This window comes from Lissotriton vulgaris, chromosome 4_1 (assembly GCF_964263255.1).
Source record: "Lissotriton vulgaris chromosome 4_1, aLisVul1.2, whole genome shotgun sequence".
In the NCBI taxonomy this organism is placed as follows: Eukaryota; Metazoa; Chordata; class Amphibia; order Caudata; family Salamandridae; genus Lissotriton; species Lissotriton vulgaris.
In genome coordinates this window covers 1,358,535,432-1,358,558,650 of record NC_141691.1, presented here as the reverse complement: position 1 = coordinate 1,358,558,650, position 23,219 = coordinate 1,358,535,432, and the positions used below count along the sequence as shown (strand labels likewise).

General features: G+C 46.3%; 1 protein-coding gene across 5 annotated transcripts in view; it reads right to left on the bottom strand.

Moving 5' to 3' along the window:
* MYOM1 (myomesin 1) overlaps positions 1-23,219 on the bottom strand; it is a 736,755-nt gene that overhangs the window by 392,731 nt on the left and 320,805 nt on the right. For all 5 annotated transcript variants that reach the window (XM_086965593.1, XM_086965594.1, XM_086965595.1 and 2 more), the window contains one exon: positions 3,750-3,891. In XM_086965593.1, the coding sequence (XP_086821719.1) occupies positions 3,750-3,891 (142 nt within the window). The remainder of the gene's footprint in view (positions 1-3,749; positions 3,892-23,219) is intronic.

Below are 23,219 nucleotides of genomic sequence, written 5' to 3'. Positions count from 1 at the left end.
CTACACAATATTGTAAGAATTGTAACTTTTCGGTGTAGCCACTCTTTATTTTTGCCTTCATATGACTCTGTGGGGCATATTTAACAAATAATCAACAGCTCAGCAAGTCACCTTTCTGCGCCGTGCTGCGGGATAGTAAAAGTGTTGGGTCATTTCCCAGCGCCGGCGCCCAATGTGCTGCCTAGCGTCAATGCAGGTGCCTGCATTGTAAGAAGGATTGTTTTGTGCTGAAAGGGAAACCTTCCTGCACAAAACAATCCCCTGATTCATTTTCCTCTTCCTATGTGTGCTGCAGATACAGCACACATAGAAAGAGGAAAAAGCGAGGAGAAATAAACATATTTCTCCTCGTTACGCCTCCCCTGTGGAGGCTCAGCATGTTGACGCATGCCCTAGTTTAACATTGTTGGTATATCTGGGAACGTGCCAAAATCAATGGGTGGATATGTGGGAATACCCACACTCCACCCATGGAATGCTTCCCCGAGGCAGAGTAACACAAGGCAGTGATTTCTGCTGTGTTCAGCTACTCTGGATTGATCAAGCCATGGAGGGCCATGCAAGGGGCCTTGTGCGACTTGATAAATCCGGCTTAGGTTTAGTAACGCCCTTGGCCATCCTTGCGTGGGGCATGGGCTACTCAAAACCTTCCTAAATATGTCCATGTGTTTGTGATATTTCGGCTCTTCTCTGTGACACTGCCACTAAAAGCCACAGTGCTTGTTGCCTGTCCTTAAAACTATACTGTAACATTGGTTTCACCCAATTGGTGTAATTAATGTTCCAGTAAAGCCACTGCAGGTTGGTGCGGAAATTGTACCAGTGACGTAGTAGTTAAATGTCATATGTGGGTCACAGAGTATATTTACACCACCTACATGCATAATAAAAAATATATTGCTTTTGGGAGCACAATTTTGATGTGGTTGGGCTGCAATGACACAACCACGGAAAAACTGTTGTAGGCATGTAGAAAAACATATTTTTATATATCAGTTAATATACCACTAACTTGTGACTTGAAAGCCCATCGGGCTGGATGAACAATTATCCAATAGATGTGTTCACTGCGTAGGTAAAGCTGCATTTTTCAGGGACATGCCTGGGTATGAATAACACCCCTTTTATATTTAAGCGTTGGAAAATGCCAGAGTGATAGTTAAAAGTTATTTTTCACTTATTTTCAAAATCGAATTTAGGGGTAAAAATAGACTTTGTGTGTGAACTCCTATTGCGAGAATGGTGCTTTAGGGTCTCCCTGGGTCCGAAAAAACCAGACTGTGGGCAGGAGGATGTCAATCTTTATATCAGTGACTTTTGCAACGGTGACTGTTCGTAGGCGATGCAATGTGTATAGAAATATATATGCACAAACACACCACTGTTGCTCACTGACATATAGCTACAGTTGATACTTTTTATTTTATTTAGTTAGTTAGCTCATTATATATTTATTAAGCACAAATTCATCCAATGTTATTATGGACCTTGGAGTTCTGATGACATAAAATTCTTTGGTCTGAAATAAAAGATATATAAGCATTCCTAAGCACCATAGGACCCTAATTTCAATGGTGTAACAACCCTGAAGCACTTCCGTATTACGGAGAAGATACAGGCTTTTATTATGATGTGGAACAGAGTGAATAGTGAGCCTTTGATGCTGATAGACCACTCTCGAAGGTTGCCAGATTTTATGCTAAAATTTGGCTGAGCCAGAGATGGACTGCTTATTCTGCCACTTTGGCATTTTTCTCATTCGATATAGACTAGGAGGCTGCTTTTAGAGCAGGATGGGCAGCCTTGATCCCACCATGAAAGCCTCTATGTCCCTATTCTAGTGTCAGCCTCCTGCAATGTGCTGTGAATATTTTTGTCATGGCTGGTTTCCATCTGGGCCGTTCTTGCACCCTAAAGGTAACAAACTTGATTATCCCATGAATGGTATGCCTTATGTAGAATGCACTAAGTGCATACTTTTACTGTGTTTATTGTCTATTGTGATTCTCTTATTTAGGCTGCATAACTGAATCAATAGTTTAGACAACACTCTTCTGTTAGTGTTGAAAAACATTCTAACACCAGATTGCTTACTAAGTCAAGTGAAACAGGCATTAAGTGGACATAGGCACCCTTTAAATCACCTTTTGGAAAGAAGGGCATGATTTATTCTCTCTCTGAAAAGGAGTTTTTCCACGACTCTATTGTTTTGTCTCGCACAGAGCTCTCCCTTCAGTTGTGTACAATGATACAAGGGAATGGGCATAATATGGCTGGAAGATTGATGAGCTCTGTATGAGTCCGCACAGTCACAGTGAGATATTCGTGCTTAAAAGCCCCAATGCACAGGTTATTCTCATGTCTGGGTGTAGTATAAGCTCCAAGGTTACCACCAATGCTTTTAACTGATTGGATGATCTGAGACTGGCCCCCATTTTGGGTCAACAATTCCCCTCCGTTAAAAGGTCAAACTGGGTGGAGCAGTGCATAGACACTTTCTTTCCTGCTTCCCGTGGTGGAGAGCTGACAGTCTGCTCAGGTGTTTAAACTCTGGTTGAGCGTGTCACCCTCTACCAGAAGCACACTTCCTACCCCGTCACATGACCCATGGACATACACGGGTCCAGCGGTCTGGGAGCTTCTCAGTGACAAACTGTTGAGGGAGTGGGTCGCCTGCACAGGAATGAAAATTAGTCTCTCAGGGGGAAGACGGTATCTTTGACCTGGACCTCTTGCCACTCGCAGATGAGAAGAGCGGCGATAGCGCTTCCTTGTGAAACGGGCTGAAAGAGCCCTGGACTCATAGGCAGTCTCTGAGATCCTTGGATTTGTGTCAGTAAATTCTGATTGGCCCCGGCAACTCCTGTGTGTTAGTATTTGCGAGTGGCTCTCTTTGCAATATTGATGCTATTTGAAATGTAAAGTCAACTTTTGCAAAAAAAAGCTTGTGCTTGTTACTTGTCCTGTGCTTGATTTATGTTTCCTGGCTAGAGTGAGAAGAGAAGCAGTGTTCAAAGTGGTTAGTTTTACAAAGGAAATAAATAAATAAGTGCAGGAGCTGAATATTTTTCCTAGAGCCCACCACTGCTGAATGCCAGGCTTGCTGAATTCCAAATCTACCTACTCTAGATTACACCTTGTGCTTCTTTCTTCTACCACCCTACACTTCCTCCGTATCTCACACTTTGGAGTTCTGTTTTATCACTGCTATCTCCCCTTCTCACTCTTTTCCTATAATTCTCTTTTATCTTTCTCAATTTTTCTATTTTCTCTCTCGTGCACTGGTTTAAAGTCTGATGCTGAAGAATAAGTCCCTAGCCCCTCAAAATTGAGAGCTGAAGCTGACCACTAGCAACCGCCGGCACAAATTAAGCACTGATTGTTCCATGGCATTAATGGAGGTTGTGCAGCACATACATCCATTGCTCATGGGTGAAGCCCTGAGCCAGCCCCTCAAGGGAACAAGTCATAGACCTTTATTAAATGCTTCATCATAACAATTAAGAAAGAAGTTGTCACTTGTGAGTGCAACTGATCATGGTGTAACTGATTTCTGGCACCCATCCTCTGATGTTGAAAGAAACAAGACAGATAGAGAGCTCGGAGTTGCGCATGTTGGTGCCTGGCATGGGGTTTTGTCTCAAATATCAAATGCTGATAGGTGGGATCTGCGCAGATATGCTAAGCTCTTTAAAACCCCCCCTCTAGTTCACGCTAACAACACTACTAGGCTTGTGGTTTACACTGACTTGTCAATGAAGTATCCAAGAATAGGGCTTCCGCCATCAACAGCAGGCTGTTTCCAAGTGATGATTACATAATCTTTGTTGGCATCCAAACATTCAACATCCAGTGGGGCGGAAGGGGCCCCGGCAACTTCAGGATCGGCATCTGAGAAGACAAACCATCATTACAATGTCAGCCATGCTTTCTAAACTCACTGTCACCCTCACACATTGCCAGAGACCAGAGAGCAATGAATCCCCGCCTATTCTGTTTAGTGTACAGAATAGAACAGGCTCATCTCTATAGCCTTCAAACATTGGCCCTATTTTTTTCCTCCTCAAAAAACCCTTGGAAGCCACTAACCAATGGCACAAAATGAATAAATAAGTATATGTTCTATGTGACTACTACACATAGGCCTCTTTCTACATTGATACTCTCCTGTTATGTTGCCAAAGTAAAGCGTCCTATATGAAAATTCAACAATTTGTTATCATAATAGCAAGCATTACATGTAGATGCAAAAAAAATAATATATTTATATTAGGATACTATTTTAGTAATAGAGCGCGTTACTAAACCCTTTATATCATATCATATCATATCATATTAAGATAAATCATTATAATGCATACAAAGAAATACTGTGTAGGTAAAATGTAAAGTAGTTATGAAGAAAAAGCGAGAGAAAACTCCCACAAACCCACATGCAACCTGTGGCCAGGAAAACTAGCAGTCAAAAGTATGAGTTGCCCTAAAAAACATCAGTTGCTGACGTCCATCATGAAAGGAAGATTCTTGTCAAAAGTAAGTCTGGTTCTACTTGTATTGAGCATTAGCAGAGAGCTAGTTTTACAGCTGGTAGGGTAACTGGTTCTGTAGGCAGAGATACTGTTCAAGCTTGTGTAGACAGCGGGTTATAGATGGTTATTTTTGTTAAGTGTGTTTATTTGATGCACAGATCACTCAACACACAAAATGTTGCCCTCTGGTGAGTCCTGTACTGTAAGTGGTCAGACTCGCTCCTATTACTGAAAGGTGCTTCTAACACACTATCATTTTAAGTGACACTGTGTGACCCCTGGTTTCTCACCTCAGTTCCAATACTTAAGGTCAGTCATTGACAAGAGCATGCTGACAGAAAACATCAATTACAACGCAGTCATTAAATCGCACTGCTTTTACAATGCATCTGTTACAATGCAACTGCCTTTGCATCGCATGCCATTACAAGGCATGTCACTACAACGCATGTCATTACAACACGTACTATTACAACGCATGCCATTACAACGCATTATAAGGTAAGTTATAGATTTCTTTTAGTTTTAGGGTGGTATCGGTTTTGGGGTAGATGGGAGTAGTAATTTTTACCACTCCACTATCCAACACTTTCCCTACTGTCACACTCACTGGAGTCTAAAGAGCCTCTAAAGAGTTCACAGACTGCCTCTCAACCCTCTTTTTTGTGTCGCACATAGCCGTCCCCACTCACTGCCATGGGCACACATTGGACCAGGTCTGGTCCCTCAATCTCCCTGTGGCCTCGGTCACTGTCTCGCCATGCCTTTGGTCCGACCATGCCCTCATCTCCTTCTCTATTCCCCGTAACGCGATGTCTAAAACTCCGCGTGCCAAAAACACCTGGGCACGGAACTGGAATAGATTAGATTACCCCTCCTTGACCTCCATGCTACGCGACTCTACTCCTATCCTTACTGGCTTAACATCTACCTCTCAAGCCGAAGCCATTAACATCTGGCTGGCGGATGGCTGCGACTCTGTGGCGCCCTTACGCCGCATCTCCATCCGCCGACCTAAGGACTGTAATAGATGGTTCAATGACCACCTAAAAGACCTTAAATTGAGCGCCCGACAAGCTGAAAGGCAATGGAGGAAAAACTACGATCCCCTATTAAAAACCCACTACTTATCAGCACTGGACAAATATAAAACAGCGATCTTGGCTGCTAAGTCCACCTACTTTTCATTTAAAATTACCTCCGCTGAAAACAAACCCAGGGAAATTTTTAGAACAGTGAATGACCTGGCATTCTCAGACCGTATCTCGCCCAATATCCTTCCCTCCCAACTTCTCTGCGACCAGCTCAATACCTATTTTTTGGACAAAATAGCAACCATTAAGGTCAATATCCCTCCACCCTCCTCTGCCTTCGTCGACCCCGCCCCCCCTCCCCTCCCTTACCTGCTTACTTCTATTCCTCCCCTCACGCAGGATTCCTTCCTGGAGATACTCCCTAAAGTGAAGTCGGGATCTCCCGCGGACGTCTGCCCAGCACGAGTCCTGCAGCAAATCTACTCCAGCTGCCCCGACCCCCCCATTGCCTTCCTCAACAGCTCCCTGGCACAAGGCGTAGTACCCTATCCACTTAAGGCAGCTACCATAGTGCCCATCCTGAAGAAATCTGGCGCTGACTCCTCTATCTCGGCCAACTATCGCCCTATCTCCTTGCTACCCTTCCTGGGCAAGGTGATGGAACGCCATGTCACCGCGGTGCTCAGCGCCCATGTTGAGGCAAATGGGAGTTTGGCCTCCCGCCAAGCTGGGTTTCGTCCCAGGCACTCGACCGAGTCAGTCGTGGTCTCAGTCTTGGACAAACTCAGAAAAGGTATGGATGAAAATAAACACCAGGCACTGGTCCTCCTTGATCTTTCCGCCGCCTTTGACACGGTGGACCACACCATCCTACTCACCCGTGTCAAGGCGGCTGGCATCGGGGGATCAGCTCTGATCTGGCTCTCCTCCTTTCTGAGGGAACGCACTCAGGCGGTCCGACTAGGCGACTTCACGGCTACTCCCCTCCCTGTCACTTGCGGTGTTCCCCAGGGTTCCTCGCTTTCCCCTTTACTTTTCAACCTTTATATCTTTCCTCTCATCTTTGCACTACAGCGGCTGGAGGTCACTGTCTATAACTACGCGGATGACCTCCAGCTCATCTTTGATCTGTCCCCCTCTCCTCTTTCGGTCTCCAATTTCCAGTCAACTATGACATTCATCAGGGACTGGATGAACCACAACCACCTTAAATTGAACCCGGATAAAACCGAGCTGGTTCTCACCGGTGGTTCATCCAGTCCCTGGAACTCTCTCTTCTGGCCCCCTTCTCTTGGCTCTGCACCGACCCCCTCCACCACGGTCAAAACACTTGGGGTCAAAATTAACAGCCAACTCACTCTTCATTCACAAATTAGCTCTGTGGTGTCCTCTTGTTTCCTTTCTCTCCGCACTATCCGCACTGTTTCCCGCTTCTTTTCCCCCCAGGCACTCAGGATCATCATGGCCGCACTTGTAATATCAAAATTGGACTACGCAAACGCTCTTTACCACGGCATCCCTGCTCACAGTTTGCGTAGACTCCAGACCGTTCAGAATCAAGCGGCCCGGCTTGTGTACGGCCTCCCTCGATATCACCATTCCACCCCCCTTCTCAGGGAGCTCCACTGGCTCCCCATAAAGGAACGGGCTCTATTCAAGATCGGGTGCATGGTTTTCCAGGCCCGTCAGGGCTCTGCCCCTGCCTTCATCTCCTCACTAATCAAGTCCTATGTACCTGCAAGAGAACTTCGGTCTTCCTCCAGGTCCCTCCTCCAGATCCCTCGCTTCACTCGCAAAAAGTGGGGCGGGGCTAATTTCTCCACCCTAGCCCCAACCTTCTGGAACTCACTTCCTGACCACCTCCGCTCTGCTACTCAGTATCTCCCTTTTCGCAGAGAACTGAAAACGTTTCTTTTCAGTCAGGCTTTCCCCACTTAAAAACTCCCTCAATATTTTTTTTTTTCATCTCTCCCTGGTCCCTCTTCATCTCAGTTGCCGATCCCCCCAGCGCCAAGAAACCGCAAGGTGTACGCTGCGCTCTACAAGTATTTTAAATTAGAAATTAGAAATTAGTGGGAATAGTAATTTTTACCCCTACTCTCTATCCAACAGTTACCTTACTGTTGCCCTAAAAGTATTATGCATTGTAATGGTGTGCGTTGTAATGGCATACGTTGTAATGGTAGTTTTAAAAAATACGTTGTAATGGCATGTATTCAAAAATGTGTCCTTGCATCAACATTTTTATTTGAGAACTCATTTTACACAAATTTGTTTTGCATAAATCTCATTAAAAGATGGTGTGAAAGTCAAGGATGTAGTTCCAATTTGAGTCTCAAGTTCTTTCATCTAGGCCTGTTCTTGACTAGAGACAGAAGGTGATACAACCAAAGTTGTAATGACAGGTCTTGAACAATCAGATTCTGGGAGTTAGTGTGACGGTGTCTGAACTTCTGAATTACTTTACAAACAAGTAAAATTCGTCCCCTTAACTCTGTTCAGAATGCAAACAGCTCCTAATGTATTTTTTATTTATTGGTTGCTTGTCATATATTCATTCTAAGTCTGCATCGCCTTAGAGCACAGAGGAGGGATGGGGAAAAGGTGTATGAAGTGTGCCGTGGGCCCCAATGCAAGCACAGAAACACCCGGCACAGACTGCTGGTTGTGTTGTAGAAAACAACAATAATCAGGGTTCAGTGAGGTCCTCAGGTCCATAAGACCCGGTGCCGGCACCTGCTGCTCTACGTATAGATGCATCTCTGTTGGGAGCGAAGGAAGTAAGGGTGAGGAAAGCAGATCAAGAAGAGAGAAAGGGATGAGTGGCAAGAAGGGAGGTGCTTAAGGTTTTAGATCTGGGGACATGACAGAATTTCAAAATGCAAAACTTAGAGATGGGCTTTCAGGTGTTGGCCGAATCAATGGATTCATCCGCAGACTGCAGCACATTGGGAGAGATTCCAGAGAAGGATAGAGCCTCCAACGATGAAGCCACAGAGATGAGGTTTCTAGTACTGGAAAGGGAGAGGAGCAGGGAATTAGAGAACCAGATAATCTTAGTTGGGTGGTGGATGTTAATTCAAGGCTTAGAGGTATAATAGATCCTTGGTCAACAGGGTCCTGTCAGCCAGGTAGACTACCTTAAATATGTTGCTTTGAGAGACTTGTGGTCAATGAAGTGCTGTGAAAGCTCAAGAGGGACTCTTTTAAGGGCGTAAGGTGAACATTTTCTACCTGCTGTATTCCCAATACTTGAAAGTTTGGATTTGGAGGTTTTAGATGAACCTCTTAAGAGGACGATGGCATAATCAAGCATAGAGAAAATAATGACAACATGATTATCGTGTTCCATGTTATTAATAATGTAAAAACCTATTCTTCCAATCACATGAAAGGCGTTCGGAGTTCTCACAAGCAGAAAAGAGTTCTATTTAAGATAGGAGCCAGGAGAGAAAATTATTCAGAAAACCCGCTACCAATTTAAATTTCTTATGCAGAGTATAAATAGTTTTCTTCCGCTTTCTATACTCCTATAAGGAGGACAGAGACAAATTTCCCTGTAAGCCTGTTGAAGAAAGAGAAACCATGGTCTTGAAGTGAGTGCTGCCTGAACACAATCCCCACCAGAGCACTTTCTAGAGGCAAATTACTTTCACTGAATGTACACTCAGCTTGCTTTGGGTATATTTCCCTGGGCAACAAGGCCATCCTTAGAAAAAATAAAGTTGCTGTGTGTAAATCCAGACAGCCAACAATTATAGTCCAACAATTATAGAACTTCAGGTTCCCCCAGGTTAAGTAACAACAGACCATTTGTATCTAAAACACTAAGTTAAAATGGACAAAAATGGATGCGAGATTTGATTTGATTTTTGCATTTATAGAGCGCAAGCTGTCACTACCGAAGGGGCATCCTGGCGCAAATCGTTTTGCAAGAAATGAAAAATCGGCACAGGAAATGAGAAGGGGGTTAGAAAATTATGTCAACTTAATAACTTTCAAATATCAAAAGTGTTCACTGGGTGTAGCATCACATTCAGAGCAGTCACCAGGTAAACAGAGTCTACTGATATACATAGAAGCAGGCCAAGCTGTGAAAAATCAGTAACGGGGGGTGAGGGCTTCCCCTCTTTAGGAATTTCCACCTGTCTCATCATGAAAGCTGGTACTTCCGCAGTGCGAGCATTTCTCTAACAGTTGTGTTCAGCAGTTTGTTCTGGATTGATTCAATGTCTTAATTCTTCTTGAAAAGAGTCTTAGAGTTGGTTGTCTCCAATTGAACCAAGTTCACAAAGTCTGCTGGATGCAGGCTCTCCTGGAAGTGGACCTCCACAGGCTACAAAGCCGCTCTAGCACCTTTGGGCACTGGCTCAGAGTGGATTTTGTTCGAATCAGAGGCAGGCCTAGAGGGCCCTGTCAGCATATGCAGGGTATTACTGTCCATTGCATAGCCCTGCATAGCGCTGGTACCACCACTCTTCCGAAGTCCATTGTACTTGCTAAATCCAGCATGAAAGATTTTCCATCTAACAACTGAGATGTAGCTCCCGTCTCACTCTCAACTTTACCCACTGCGCACCAGGCCGGTCTTGCACACTTCAAAAATATTCCTTTCCCAAATATAGTCCCCTGTCAGAAGATCGTCAAACAGAGCCTGGCAGAGACAACCCCTCCTTCCCTTAGGTACCTCCATCTCTACACAGAACATGTGTTGTACACCAGCGGCGGCCTCCCCATTAGGGCAGAGGAGCATCGCCCCCTGCTGCCAATGCAGCAAAAACGAAAAATAAAATGAATTACCATTTTATTTTTCACTGCTCCCAGCCCAAGCAGGGTTTCTGGGCAGGCGATTGCTGCAGACTGTCAGCAGGGGAGTAGTGCTCACTCCACCAGTTTATACCGCGCAAGTCACTTTGGCCGGCTGTCTTGCGACGGCCAGTCTGACATGTGCAGTGTAAAACTCATTTAAACGCTGGCATTCCTGTGTGCGAATGTATAGGAAAGGGGTGGCCGCTCGGCCCCCTCGCACACATGGCTGGGCCCATAACCCCCCCCCTTCCACTCCGGGTGGGTTATGGGTCCCACCGTTGACCCGGAAGCGGTGTGAGTGCTTCCGGGTCAAGGGAAGGGTTGAAAAGGCCTGGAGGGCGCGGGAAGCGGCCTCTTTTACCTGCGCTCCCCAGGTTCGCTCCTCGCCCCTGCTGCAGGGGCTGCTAAATTTTCTTTTGTTTCGTCCTTTGCAGGTATTACGGCGTGGGCGAGTTCACTGCGGGCGCTCGCCGGGCCGGGACTTACGGAGTCAAAAGAGCGAGGGACCAGCTGTGGCGGTCTTCGGGGGAGCAGTGCAAGCAGTGTTTAGGTCACTTCAGCCTCGCTAGGAGGTTGTCCTTTAATTTTGTTCTTGTTTTTTGTAGGCCGAAGTTGAATGAGTTTGAAAGACCATGCCCAAGGTGCTGTGTTTTTGGTGGTGAAGGACTCGCAATCGGCAGATGGAAAATGGTGATAACAGAGGCGCTCCGTCGGACCGGCAAGGAGCTGCAGATGTGCATGGGCGGTTCACGTGGGAGTCGCAATGCTCGGGGCAGCAACAGTTTATTCCCGAGGTCGTGCAAGCCAGGAATCCTGCTGTCGTCATGAGGGCCGGCTGGGGGTATTGGATTGGGACCGACGCCGAATGCTGCAGTCTCTCGTGCTCGGCAGCGGAAGGGTGAGTGTACAAGATGCCCCTGGACACATTGTGGAGCACGCTGTTACATGGTTTGGCGTCGCGCACAGACTGCGCTGTGATGGTGGTTTATGGATTGCTACATCCACCGTGGCAAAGGTTTTTTAGCTCGGGCACTGGTTTTAGTGGGGGGGAATCTTTTCATACGGGACAGAAAGAACCCCAATTATACTCTATACCTTCCTTAAGTATCCAGGAAGGCGCCAGGGAGTCATTATAGATACAGCATGTGCTCTCTGTAAGGAATTGTAACATAAAATAGGTTTACAGTTTTATTTTCTGGAACTATAAGGGGGGGTGCCATGGCCTGTAAGCCAGGTGCTGGTAGTGAGCTGTGATGTGGTCAGCACACGTAGCTGGTGTATTGCAAAATCTGGCCCACAATTTTCTTTTCTTTACATGTAGGTTATCACTGGAGCGTGCTCCAGGTTTCAAAAGGGGTCTGTACCTACTGAGGGAGGCATGCTTAACATATTACAACAATTTTCTTAACATGGGGGGGAGGCCAGGCCTACGTGTATCGGCCTCTGAGAAGGTTCACCCAGGGACACTCTCAGCATGAACTTCGAAACACGCAGTTGCGGAGGTGCATCTGAGTACGGGGCCTGTGTCTAAGACCCTAGGCACCAAAGGGTGGTACACGTAAGCTTTGTGGGGAGGCCGTGCCACACAGACACGCGCATACACGTATGTGTGGACAGACTTCGGAAATGCCAATAGCATTGGCCTGGAAAGAAAGGTGCTGGGCTACAGCATACCTTGTTAGTAAATATGAAAGCGCTATTTCACAGCATTTCACGCAATGTACTGTCCTTAAGTAATGACGGATGGGCTATTGCATTCACTGTTGACTACAGGTCTATTCTTTCATGTAGGCCATACTACCAGGCACCTCATTGTAGCACTAAGTTAAATGCTCTGCATGTGACACAAACTGATGCTCTGTTAGACACTTGCAGTTGCAGGTTTGATGGTAATGTACCTGGTGCTGATCTTAGCTAAAGCTTAGCATGTGATAGCAACGAATACGGGCATGTGTATTGGACCTTTTGTCAGGAAACAAGAAACACTAATCGTTTGTGTTTGTTTTCATTTATGTATGACCGGACCCATGGTTGATACTGGAGAAGTGCTCCACACCACAACAACTGCAAGAAGTGGACAGCCAAGGGGACCGGTAAACCTGGATCAGGAGTTCCAAGCAAAGGCCTCAACTGTGATGGGCGGTCAATTCAACGGCTCAAGCGGTGCCAGCGGGAGAAGGTGCTACCCATGCATTATGGTTGAAGTGTGTAATTGTCACCCATTTGTGTTTCCAGTTGGGGAAAGGGGCAGGGCAATGCGTTTAAAGTGCATACCGTCACAGTTTGACCAGGAGCACAAATATTATGGAGGGGGCGTCACAAAAACACCCTCGTTGTGAAACGGTTAATGCTATGGCAGCGCTGTGCCCGCGGGCGCCTTCATGAATAACACTGCGTGGTGTTAGGAGGCTCCATAGTAGGAAGGTAGGCCGGCACAGGGCTCGGCCTTACAAGGTTATGGTTGCACACTGTGTGGCCAGTTGAAGGAAAGGGCCAGGGCACTGCTTTTCAGGTGTATAACGTCAGTTAGTCAAGGAGCACAAGTATTACGCAGGAGACGTCGCATCAACACCCTCGTTGTGAAGTGGATACTTATAGGGGGCGCCTGCGCTCGCCTTTCATAAATAACACTGCGTAGTGTTAGGAGGCTCCAGAGTTAAGCTATAGGCTGGCACAGGGGTTAGCCTTACAATGTTATGGTTGCACCAACAGCGATTAGCACTGACGTGGGAGGTGCGAAGATCCGGCGCACCGTGGTGCTGATGACGGAGGCCAGATAGTGGCGCCAAGAGGGGAGGGGGTCAAGTGCCTATGAGTAGGCCAGCCCCAGCTTTAGACCCTGCAACTTGAACAGGATACTGAAGTAGGTTGGGTTTTACATGTCTAGGGCCAAGATACGCCCGGTCACAGCGAGTACAGGTATTCCAAAGATGGTGTCTGTCCGTCCAGAATAGGAACCATGAATCACACCGCCCTCAGTCATTATCTTACACGTGGCTGGCAATGATTTGGTTAAACTGGGCAGGAGGGGCCTGATCGTAGAGTTAATCTCAGCGGTGAACTGGTTAGCAAAAGTACGCCCAGGCTGCACCATAGTGTCCCAGACCATCTGCACCCACATTATATAAACATCAGGAACTTGGTCACCGGTGCGGCCGTATTAGCCTCAATCCCCGTTTTTTGTTTGAACCCTGCACCATAGTGTGGCCCCAGGGATAACTAGGCTGCAGTGGAAGGGGCGGGGGGGCTCTGTTAGGGCTTGGAGTCACTCGGTAAAGAGGATCAATAACAAGATTGAGAAATTATTTTGAATACCTCAATTCAAGAATATTCCACATGGGTACATCTGGTGGGACCATTTCTACTTGCAGGTTGGTGTCCACCTAACTGAGACAGGCAATGAGCTACTGACATAGAGTATTTGGGCATGCTTAGACGGTTTCGCGAGGTAGGTATGACCTTTCAGTGTAGGAGGTTTGGGGGCAGCCAGATAGTCGGTCAACTATGCTGGCCTGTGGCGGTAAGGTCATAATCGGTGAGCAGCAATTTAAGGTCCTTAGGGGGCGGCACCATTCATCGAATGGGGTCGCCCAGGGGGAGGGGCCATTGGTCTCTCCCAGAACTTCAGGGGCAGGATATCAGCTTGCTTGGAAGGGTGCGGGGGAGGGAGTTGAAAAGGCCTGGAGGGCGCGGGAAGCGGCCTCTTTTACCCGCGCTCCCCAGGTTCGCTCCTCGCCCCTGCTGCAGGGGCTGCTACATTTTCCCCACCCACCATCCCTGTTAGCAGAATTTCAGTTGGACGTTGGTAGGTATCATCGGTGATGGTATTGAACGCTGTGGATAGGTGTAATTTTCTTCCTTAGGCCTTTTTCAACAACAACAACATGAGTATTTGTAAAGCGCACGTTCACCACTACGGGCATCTTGGCGCTGAAATAACAGATGTTTGTTGTTACCCAACTCAATGGTACTCATTTTATCGACCCCAAATGGATGAAAGGCTGAGTGGACCCGCCGGGATTTGAACCTGTGACCATGAGGTCGAACACAGGCCCCTGCAGTAGACGCATTAGTCCACTGAGCCACCAGACCCGGTTTTACAGGCAATATTAGTGGAATGTGCTCAATGGGTTAGGTGAATGTGTATTTACTTGTTTTCTCCTTAGGCCTTTTTTCCCGTCACAGGTTTCTTAATTGTCGTATTTATTATACTGGTCAGGCGGTAAGGTCATAATCGGTGAGCAGCAATTTAAGGTCCTTAGGGGGCGGCACCATTCATCGAATGGGGTCGCCCAGGGGAGGGGCCATTGGTCTCTCCCAGAACTTCAGGGGCAGGATATCCGCTTGCTTGGAAGGGTGCAGGGGAGGGAATCATGCTTTCCTCAGGCTGGTAGCCACCCCGCACATACACTATGACGTCATCAAATGGCGCGAGTGTAAGGGCCCTCCTGTTATGGTTAAATGGAGTTCACGGTGCGAAGGAGGGTAACCAGGAGAGGTACGTACTCTCCCGGTAACCGGGCCCTTGTTGCGCATGTGCACTCGAACGTGAGTGCGCAGCGGGAAAAAGGATCTGACACCGGTTAGCGACCTTGCCGTAGGCCTCAGAATTTGTGAATGCAAAATTGATAAGTAGGATGTTAGATTTGGTTAGGAACACGCTGTATTAGACATTTGTTAAGGTTAGCCCTTCATACCTGTCTACCTTGATGTAAATCTAATGTCTGAATTTTGCATTTAATAATTATGTAAATAATGTTTATTTTACAAATTTTTATTTGTTTTCATATTTTAATAAATACGGCCGGGGGGTCCCAAAGAAATCCCTCGCCTGTCTAAGTTACTATGGGGATTGTATGTGGTGTTTGCATGATAGGGAGGGGGTGGTCGGTAGTCCCAGACCATGTGGCAGCATGCATGCGGAATGTATTGGCAGCATGCATGCGGACATATTTGCTATATTCAGGGCCACTGGAAAAATGCAATTTTACAGTTGTAGCATTTTCTTGTATAAATATGGATATGCCTCAGTTGCCAAATAATTGTTCAGCTGCTGCATCTTCTACAGATTTTAATCCCAAAAATTTGCTTGTTGCATAAATGGATAAAAAGTTACTCAAAACATGGCAAAACAAGTCGCTGCGCATTGGAATGCCCTCTGCAAAGGCTAACTGGCCGCCTTTCTGTTACTTATTGCTGTATTCGGGTGTCAAATTGGTAGTAAAGAGGTGAACAATTTGCTCAGACCGTGCTGACATGTAAAAATTACAAAATAATGAAGTAATGCTACCATAAAATATGCTGCATTAAAGCCACATAATTTCCCTTTTATTGCTGCATAATTTAGTCAACCCTGTTGCATAATTCTATCCTCCCCTGCAGCATAATTCCGGTGTTCCTTGCTATATTTAGTGGGCTGGGCGTGAACTGGCACATTTTACAGATTCTGGCCGCACAGACATTGTTCCGGTCAGCTGCGGCTTGCCTATGCGTTCTTGGCGTCCTTCCAACTTTCTAGAGAGCTACTTCAACAGGAAGGCTGTTGCCCTCCGCAGGACTGCGACACAGCCAGGCTGATGGCTCAAGACAGAATCTAGCACAGAGCCGCGCCCTGCAGGAGACTGGCATGGAGGACATGTCTGCGGTTCATTTGTGCAGGTGGTTGCAGATGGTGGGCACCTGAGACTTATTTGTCATCATCAGAGCTTCACCCAGAGCACGAGAAGAAAAAGGCAGAAAAACAAAGAAAAAGGGAGCCTGAGGCAATAGAAAACCAGTGACAAAGGGAGAAAGCAGGGGTGAAAAGAGAGTAAGAGTGAAATAACGTGACAGGAAGTGTTGGATGATGGAAAAAAGAACAATGAGGAGGAATCAAGACTTGGCAGTCTGGGTACTTGCAACCCTAGCATTTGACAGTGAAAAAGGTTGGACAATGGTATGAGCACTCGGCACCATCTAGTTTTCTTCCTTTTTTTACTGACATGTTAGCCGGTGATATGTTATGAAACTGATTGAGGAAGGGTTGAAGGTAGGGCGGACACCTTCAGTGCTCAGGTCAGTCAAATTGAACCTAACTTGGAAAATAAGTGGTTTATCCTGTGGGGCCGACGCAGTATCTAGTCAACTGAGAAGAGAAGTAAACCCAACAGTGATCTGACACTGAGCCCCGAACAGTCAATCCAGGTCATTATACTTGTGGTAAAAATGAGGAAATTAGGACATTTTTGCTCAATCATGCAGCGGTGTGCAGATGCGGTACCACACTAAAGGGCTCTGGGCATCAGTTAGTGAACTATCTGTGGACTTGAGTCACAGCTACTTGAAATAGTTTATATACCTCCTGATAAATTTCCATGCATGAACTCAGCCTATTAATTATGGGACAGACCATGAAACATGGGCCCTCGTTACGAGTGGCTCTTAAATTGCGACAGATTCGGTAATAGGAGTCCCCAGGTCCATTGGAATTCCATGTTTTTGGGATAACATACAGAATTGGGAGTGAAAAAACTGATCCCCACATGTAAGTGCCCAAAACAAGTACTCCCCGTTATTTCCCCACCTCCAGAAATAACAGAACAGTCAGAGTAGCTATCATTCCGAGGCCAGGAAATAACAGGATTTTAACAGGTCACTCACTAAAAATCAGCTGTTCAGTTTCCCTAATGCACATGTTAAGAGGCCCTTTATTAGTGGTATATTGCCTGCACGGTTTACAAAAGGAAACATTATGACACTTACCCTGTAGCAATCTTGTAACAAGCAAAAGATCACTGATTTAACTGTGAACTGATTGTTGGGCCACCCACACAATGACACAGACAGGTGGGGTAATTCAGTCGTCCCCTCTAACAGAACATCGTGCGCCAGCTCTTCAGATTCAGACCTTGTTCTTTCCCTGTTAGCTTACGGGGTATGTCTCTGATCACTATTTGTTATTTGGTATTCAATGATGAAACTGTGCAGTGTGGAGCGCTCTGATACCCTTGGGGCATTTATGCACTTTATGAAACTCACTAAATGAAATAAAATATATAATAAAAGAAATAGACCTTTTGGGAGAAGAGATTTTCTTGACATAATCACCACTTGTTAGGGTAGGAAACTACTTCTAAGTTGGCATTTTGCAGATATATTTTCCCTTGTTTGTACTACCCCTAGTGTTTGGGGAAGAGCAACACAGACTTTGCATGTGTATGCAACTAAATCAACATTCACAGAAGGTAAATTGTTGACAGATGTCAGGGTTGATGCCAGGGTATGTTATCTGAGTGAAGCCAGAGCCTAAGAAAGGGAGGGGCACTGGGCAGCCCAAGAGTGGCTCTAGAGCCCATGCGGTAGGTTCTACGAGTCCTTGGAGTCAAGAGAAGCTCAAGAAAACCACACACTCTGCATGTTAAAAGGGCACCACCTAGTATCTGACGAGAGCTAGTACCTTTCATCTGTGGGAACTTGTTAGCCGACCAATACACAGCCTGCTCCCCGCTGTTTGAGACAGGCTGATAGAATGTCCCGGAACTCGCCTCACTCCCAGCATTGTAAAAGAACAAACTATGGTCTACATAAGGAGGGTAACTCTGAGAACCTTCTCAAATGTCTGGCGAAAAGCTTTTTTTTATGGCAGGACTACTTGTTGGTGGATCTTTTGACTTTCTGCATTGTTGCAACAGATTTTCATATGTTCCACAATCTTGAAGATTGAATTGGCCTACAGGTCTGATTGTCCCTTGGTGAGAGAATAATCAAAGGGGGCATTGCAGTGAGCGTCTGTGAGCCAAACTGCTCTTGAAAGGGCCTATCCACACACCTCACCAGTTCGTCAAACTTATACAAAGACTATAACTGCCAATGAGCACACTTAGTTACCCCTGACTCTTTCCTGGACCACTGAAGCCATAGCTGACTACTTAAAGAAAACATGTTCCACCACCATCATGAGTATTTCCAACACATTTGCAATTTACGACTCCTCCACTCTCCCATAACACCCGCCCCTAATTCCCTGGCCTGTTATTTTCAACTCTATCAGGAAAATTGTGTTTTCTGGCAGGCGAGTGGACCGATCTCCCCTTAGCCAATCAGATGGCCTGGAAGTATAGGACTTTTATGGGGCCCAAGTAGTGTCACTAAGCAGAGTGATACACTATTTTCTCCCTGGTATCATCTCCTCTTTATTTCTTCTCTACTCTGTTTCTTTTGCTATTTATTCACTTGTGTATATTTCTTACTCCACACATTCAGCATTCTTTGTTTTCGGACTGCAACAAAGACAGCCAGTTACTAATGTTTTGTGCTGTGTCTCTTCCTCCCTCTAGGACGCTTCAGAGGGGTGTGTTTCCATTCTCACGGAGCAGTGCATGAGTCGGCCACCAGCGAGGCGCCACTCCGAAGACATTCCCAGAGCCAGGAATTCCAAGCAGCCATAAGTAAGCATTACACACTTCAGCTGCTGCTCTCAGCTGCAGAGACGGATATAGAATCTCTCCCTGGACCAGTAAAATCCGATAGCCGTGATCGCCTTAAAGAGACAGGGAACAGAGAGCACACACAGCCTCCTTACGAAATGTGCCGTTCTTTGTCAAACATGAAACTACAGAAGAGTTTATTATTTTTTTTTAAAAAATTGCATATCTTATGAGAACTTCTGATCCATAGACTTTAACCCTTTAACCCTAAAACTACATGTATAGAACTATGGAGGGTTCATCGGTGGACCCGCATGGCAGAGACGGGGGGTGGGGTGGGGGGGGGGGGGGCATGTCTACAAAAGTATTGGTGGGGCCCAGGTCAGAGAACTCTAATGTGGCGAGTATATCATATTATACTTCCCTATCTGCCCCTACACTGCATTGTGCCCCTGCCACTTTTATCCTCCGTCCCCCCCTCTTCCCACATCCTGTGCCCACTGGCTAACCACTGCGGGCCCTTCTGCTCCTAGTTCTCCTGTTCACTTACAGACCCTTTTTGCATGCATGCTCACACATACACTGCTCCTCAGCTTGCACACTTGTCTTCTCTGCTCCCTGCCCCTCTGGCCCTGCTACTCACACCATATGCCCCCTTACCTCCCTCGTTTCTCACACTCCTCTCTGATTGCCCCCCTCTGCACACCCCCTGCCTTCTCTGCTCACTGACACTTCCCCCTCACACTGACCTTTCATACCCTGCATTCTCTGTTCGTGCACTTCATGGCTGCTTCCTGCCCCTTCTGCTGCCCTACTGCCCTATCTGCTCCCTACCTCCTCTGCATGCACACTGCCCTCTGCTCACTACCCCCTTCTGACTCCCTCTGCACAATCCCTGCCCTATCTGCTCCCTACCTCTTCTGCATGCACACTGCTTCTCTTATTTATTTATTTATGCATTTTTATATAGCGCGGACTTTACCCGAAGGTGTCAGAGCGCTTCACAGAAGGAACAGAAATGAAACATAATGAGAAACATTACAAAAGAACAGATTGCAAACGCAAACATTACAGTACATAAGGTAATAGTGACATTTGTGAGCAAACAAAATACATGAGGTAGTAAAAATTGTGAGCAACCAAAAATACATGAGGTAGTAAAGGTAATAGTGACAATTGTGAGCAAACAAAATACATGAGGTAGTAAAAATTGTGCGCAGCCAAAATTACATGAGGTAGTAAAAAGTGTACAGGAGGAAAAAGTGACAAGTGTGCAGTTACAAGAGAAAACAAAGTATCATTTGGGGTATAATACTGCAAAAGGTGCTAGGCACTCCGGCCCAAGAACAAGTGTTATGTAGGCAGAGGTGGCACTTGTGCCAGTATCAAAGGTAAAAACATGTGAGAGGTCGCAAATCGCGTGTTACAAGGGCAAAGTGGTGTGTGCATGTTACAAAAGGGCACAAAACACAAGTACATGGAAAATACTTCAAAGAGGCAGACACTCCACCCCCAGGAATATACTGGAAAGGCACTTCCATGGTCGTGGAAATTATCAGTAGTGGGAAGCCTTCCTCCAAATAACAAGAGGACGTGAATTACTTTTGGAGGTGTCTCTGGAGGAGGAGAACTTTGAGGTCCCTTTTGAAGGCCTGGGAGGAGGCGGTGGTCCGGAGCTGAGGCGGAAGGGAGTTCCAGATTCTCAGTTCCAAGTGCTCTCTGCACACACCCCTCACGCCCCTCTGCACAATCACTGCCCTCCTTGCTTCTTGACCCTCCTCCACGCATGCACTCACTGTCCCCTCAGCACACGTACTGCCCCCTCTACTCACACACTGCCGTGTGTGCTCCCTCGCTGCCCTCTTTCTTGTGTGCAGACTCAGCGCCCTCACTGCCCACTGTGCTCCCCGGCCTGTCTGCATCCTGGAAACTCAGCTGGCCACCCGTCTCTCTGTTCCATGCCCTATCTACCCACATACTGCCCCTGCAAATGTGAGGCTCCTCGGTTGAAATATTGATGGGGCACAAGCCCCAGGGCCCCACGTAACTTGGCGCCTGTGAAGGCAGGAGGGGGCGTGGGGACGGGGAAGAAAGGTGACTGTTCTGCTGCTTTACCGAACTTTTGTGAGTTCATTACACGAGTGACATCACGTCTTGGAAGGGGAAAAATACAACTTTAGAGAGATCTTGGCTTTGCTCCCAAAGAATCTCTTTAGACGTTTAGTATCAAATGGTGCACTTATAGGCATATTATGACAATATTTGCCATAGGTTCATAGGGGCTTATTTACATTCCCATGTTAAAAATGACGCAAAAGTGGTGCAACGGGCATGTAAATCTGCCCCATACGATTTACTGACATTCTACAAGGTGGCGCACTCATAAACAAAAGAAGCCACGGCTTGAAGCCAGCTGCTGTTTCTAAATCCACAAAGTGTGTCACACTGGTGTTACACACCTCTGTGCAGCAGGAATAATGTCCATGCAACTCTAGAGGTCATCAGACTGACAACGTCCTGTTCCCTTGCTATTGTGTAAGCAGACTGTCCTGTTCAAAGATGGACATTGTAAAGATTAGACAGGGCCGGCTTTAGCTCTGGTGGCGCCTTGTGCGACAAAGATTGTTGGCGCCCCCAATGACCACCTTCACTACGGATTCCTTCACTACCACCCTTTAACAGTGGCCCTCGTGTCTCCACAACCACTCACTAGCTGAGATGCATTTAATTAGGTTTATAGTGCCACTCATACCAGTGTAAGGTGCCAGAGCACTTTAAAACACACACACATTACACAGAGATAATCAATCACACGTGTGTAAATCAGGGCATAGGAATGCTACATAGCACAGAGGACTACAAGGTGGAGGAGGAGTTGCATGTCATCCCTACAGGTAGACAGCATAGTTTAGGAGTGCTTGGTCTGGAGCAGCACAGACTCAGAATTTAAAACAAAACACCATAGTTGGGGGTTACATTTAAAAAAACGAATTGATTTTTTTCTTTTTTTTCTACAGAAATAAACCTATTTTACAAGGTTAGAATAAAGAAAGGCTGGGGGGAAAAAGCATAACGCTCTAATAATATATACCTTGCAGTTTGCATGCAGATGACAGTTTTATTAGCTCACTGTTCTATATTAGGATTTTAACTTATACACTGCAACGAACAAAAGGATCTCTCTGATGAAAGCACTGACCTCTTTAGACTATGTGCACTTTGTGATCTGCACAGTACAAGTACTTTGCATCAGGCATATTGACCCACTTCGCTACTTTTGAGTCACAACTTCTACTAAACAAAACTCCGATCTCAGTCCAGGAAGAACATTAATCGCCAGAGTTATCTAGACATTTGTATTGTATGAAAACTGCTGGACGCACGGAACGCGGCAGCAGGTGCTTTTAAAACTATACCATAATTGTAAACACAGCGCCCCCAGAAGTCAGCACCCAGTGCAATGGCACTGGTCGCACCGCCCTAGAGCCGGCCTTGAGTTTAGATATGTGTCTACTGAAGGAAGACGCAGCAAGCATTGTATAGCTGTTTCTTCAAACTTAGCTTTCCCGGTTGTATGACAGAAGCACGCATGGCTAAACCAAACGTGCCTCAACAACGTGGTCACAACAACGGAATGCGTCCTAACCACACGATCCTTTACCACCCATGCTTTAAATGGGTCAGTACTGTCCGGTACTGGATACCCAGACTTTTTTAATTTAAGAGGAAGACTACCGGCACTTCTCAAGAGAGATGTAATACTTTTAATTGGAGAATACCAGCACTTCTCAGAAACAAGCAGGTTTCTATTTTTCCACTTCAAGCACTGTTTACCACACTTTCCTTTACTACGCATGCCTTTACAACGCATTTTGTTGAAAAGGCATATTTGGTAAAGTTATATGCGTAGTAAAGTTCACACCCCAGCCAATCTGCCCGAAGCCCTGAAAACCGGCCCCCAGCACGGTAATCCCCGCCCTAAACACTACCCCGAGCCCCCCGCCCTAAGCCTTAAGAACAGGCCCCCAGCCCAGTGCACAATTTCTGTATTGTCTATGGCTGAGTCTCTAGCCCACTTTACATAGTGCAGTATTTAAGCATTGTCAACGACTGAGTCAATCACGCGCTTTGCAAACTACACTATTTAAGTATCATCTTTCACTCGCCCCTTCACGCAAACCTCATTCACTCTAATCCTGAAAGCACCTTATTCAAGTGTTGTCACTCACTCACTGGTTCACTTACTACCTCTCAAAAGTGTACTATTCAAGTGTTAGCACTCATTTGCTCACTCGAATACCATTTAGACCATTAGATTTGGTTGACAGATCACCAACGCATTGCTGTATATAATCGTGGTGGGTCTCACACCCGTATCCCACAGTTTTCTGTCACAAACAGCATACTATACCCATGCCAACACAAAGAATAGCTATGGGGCA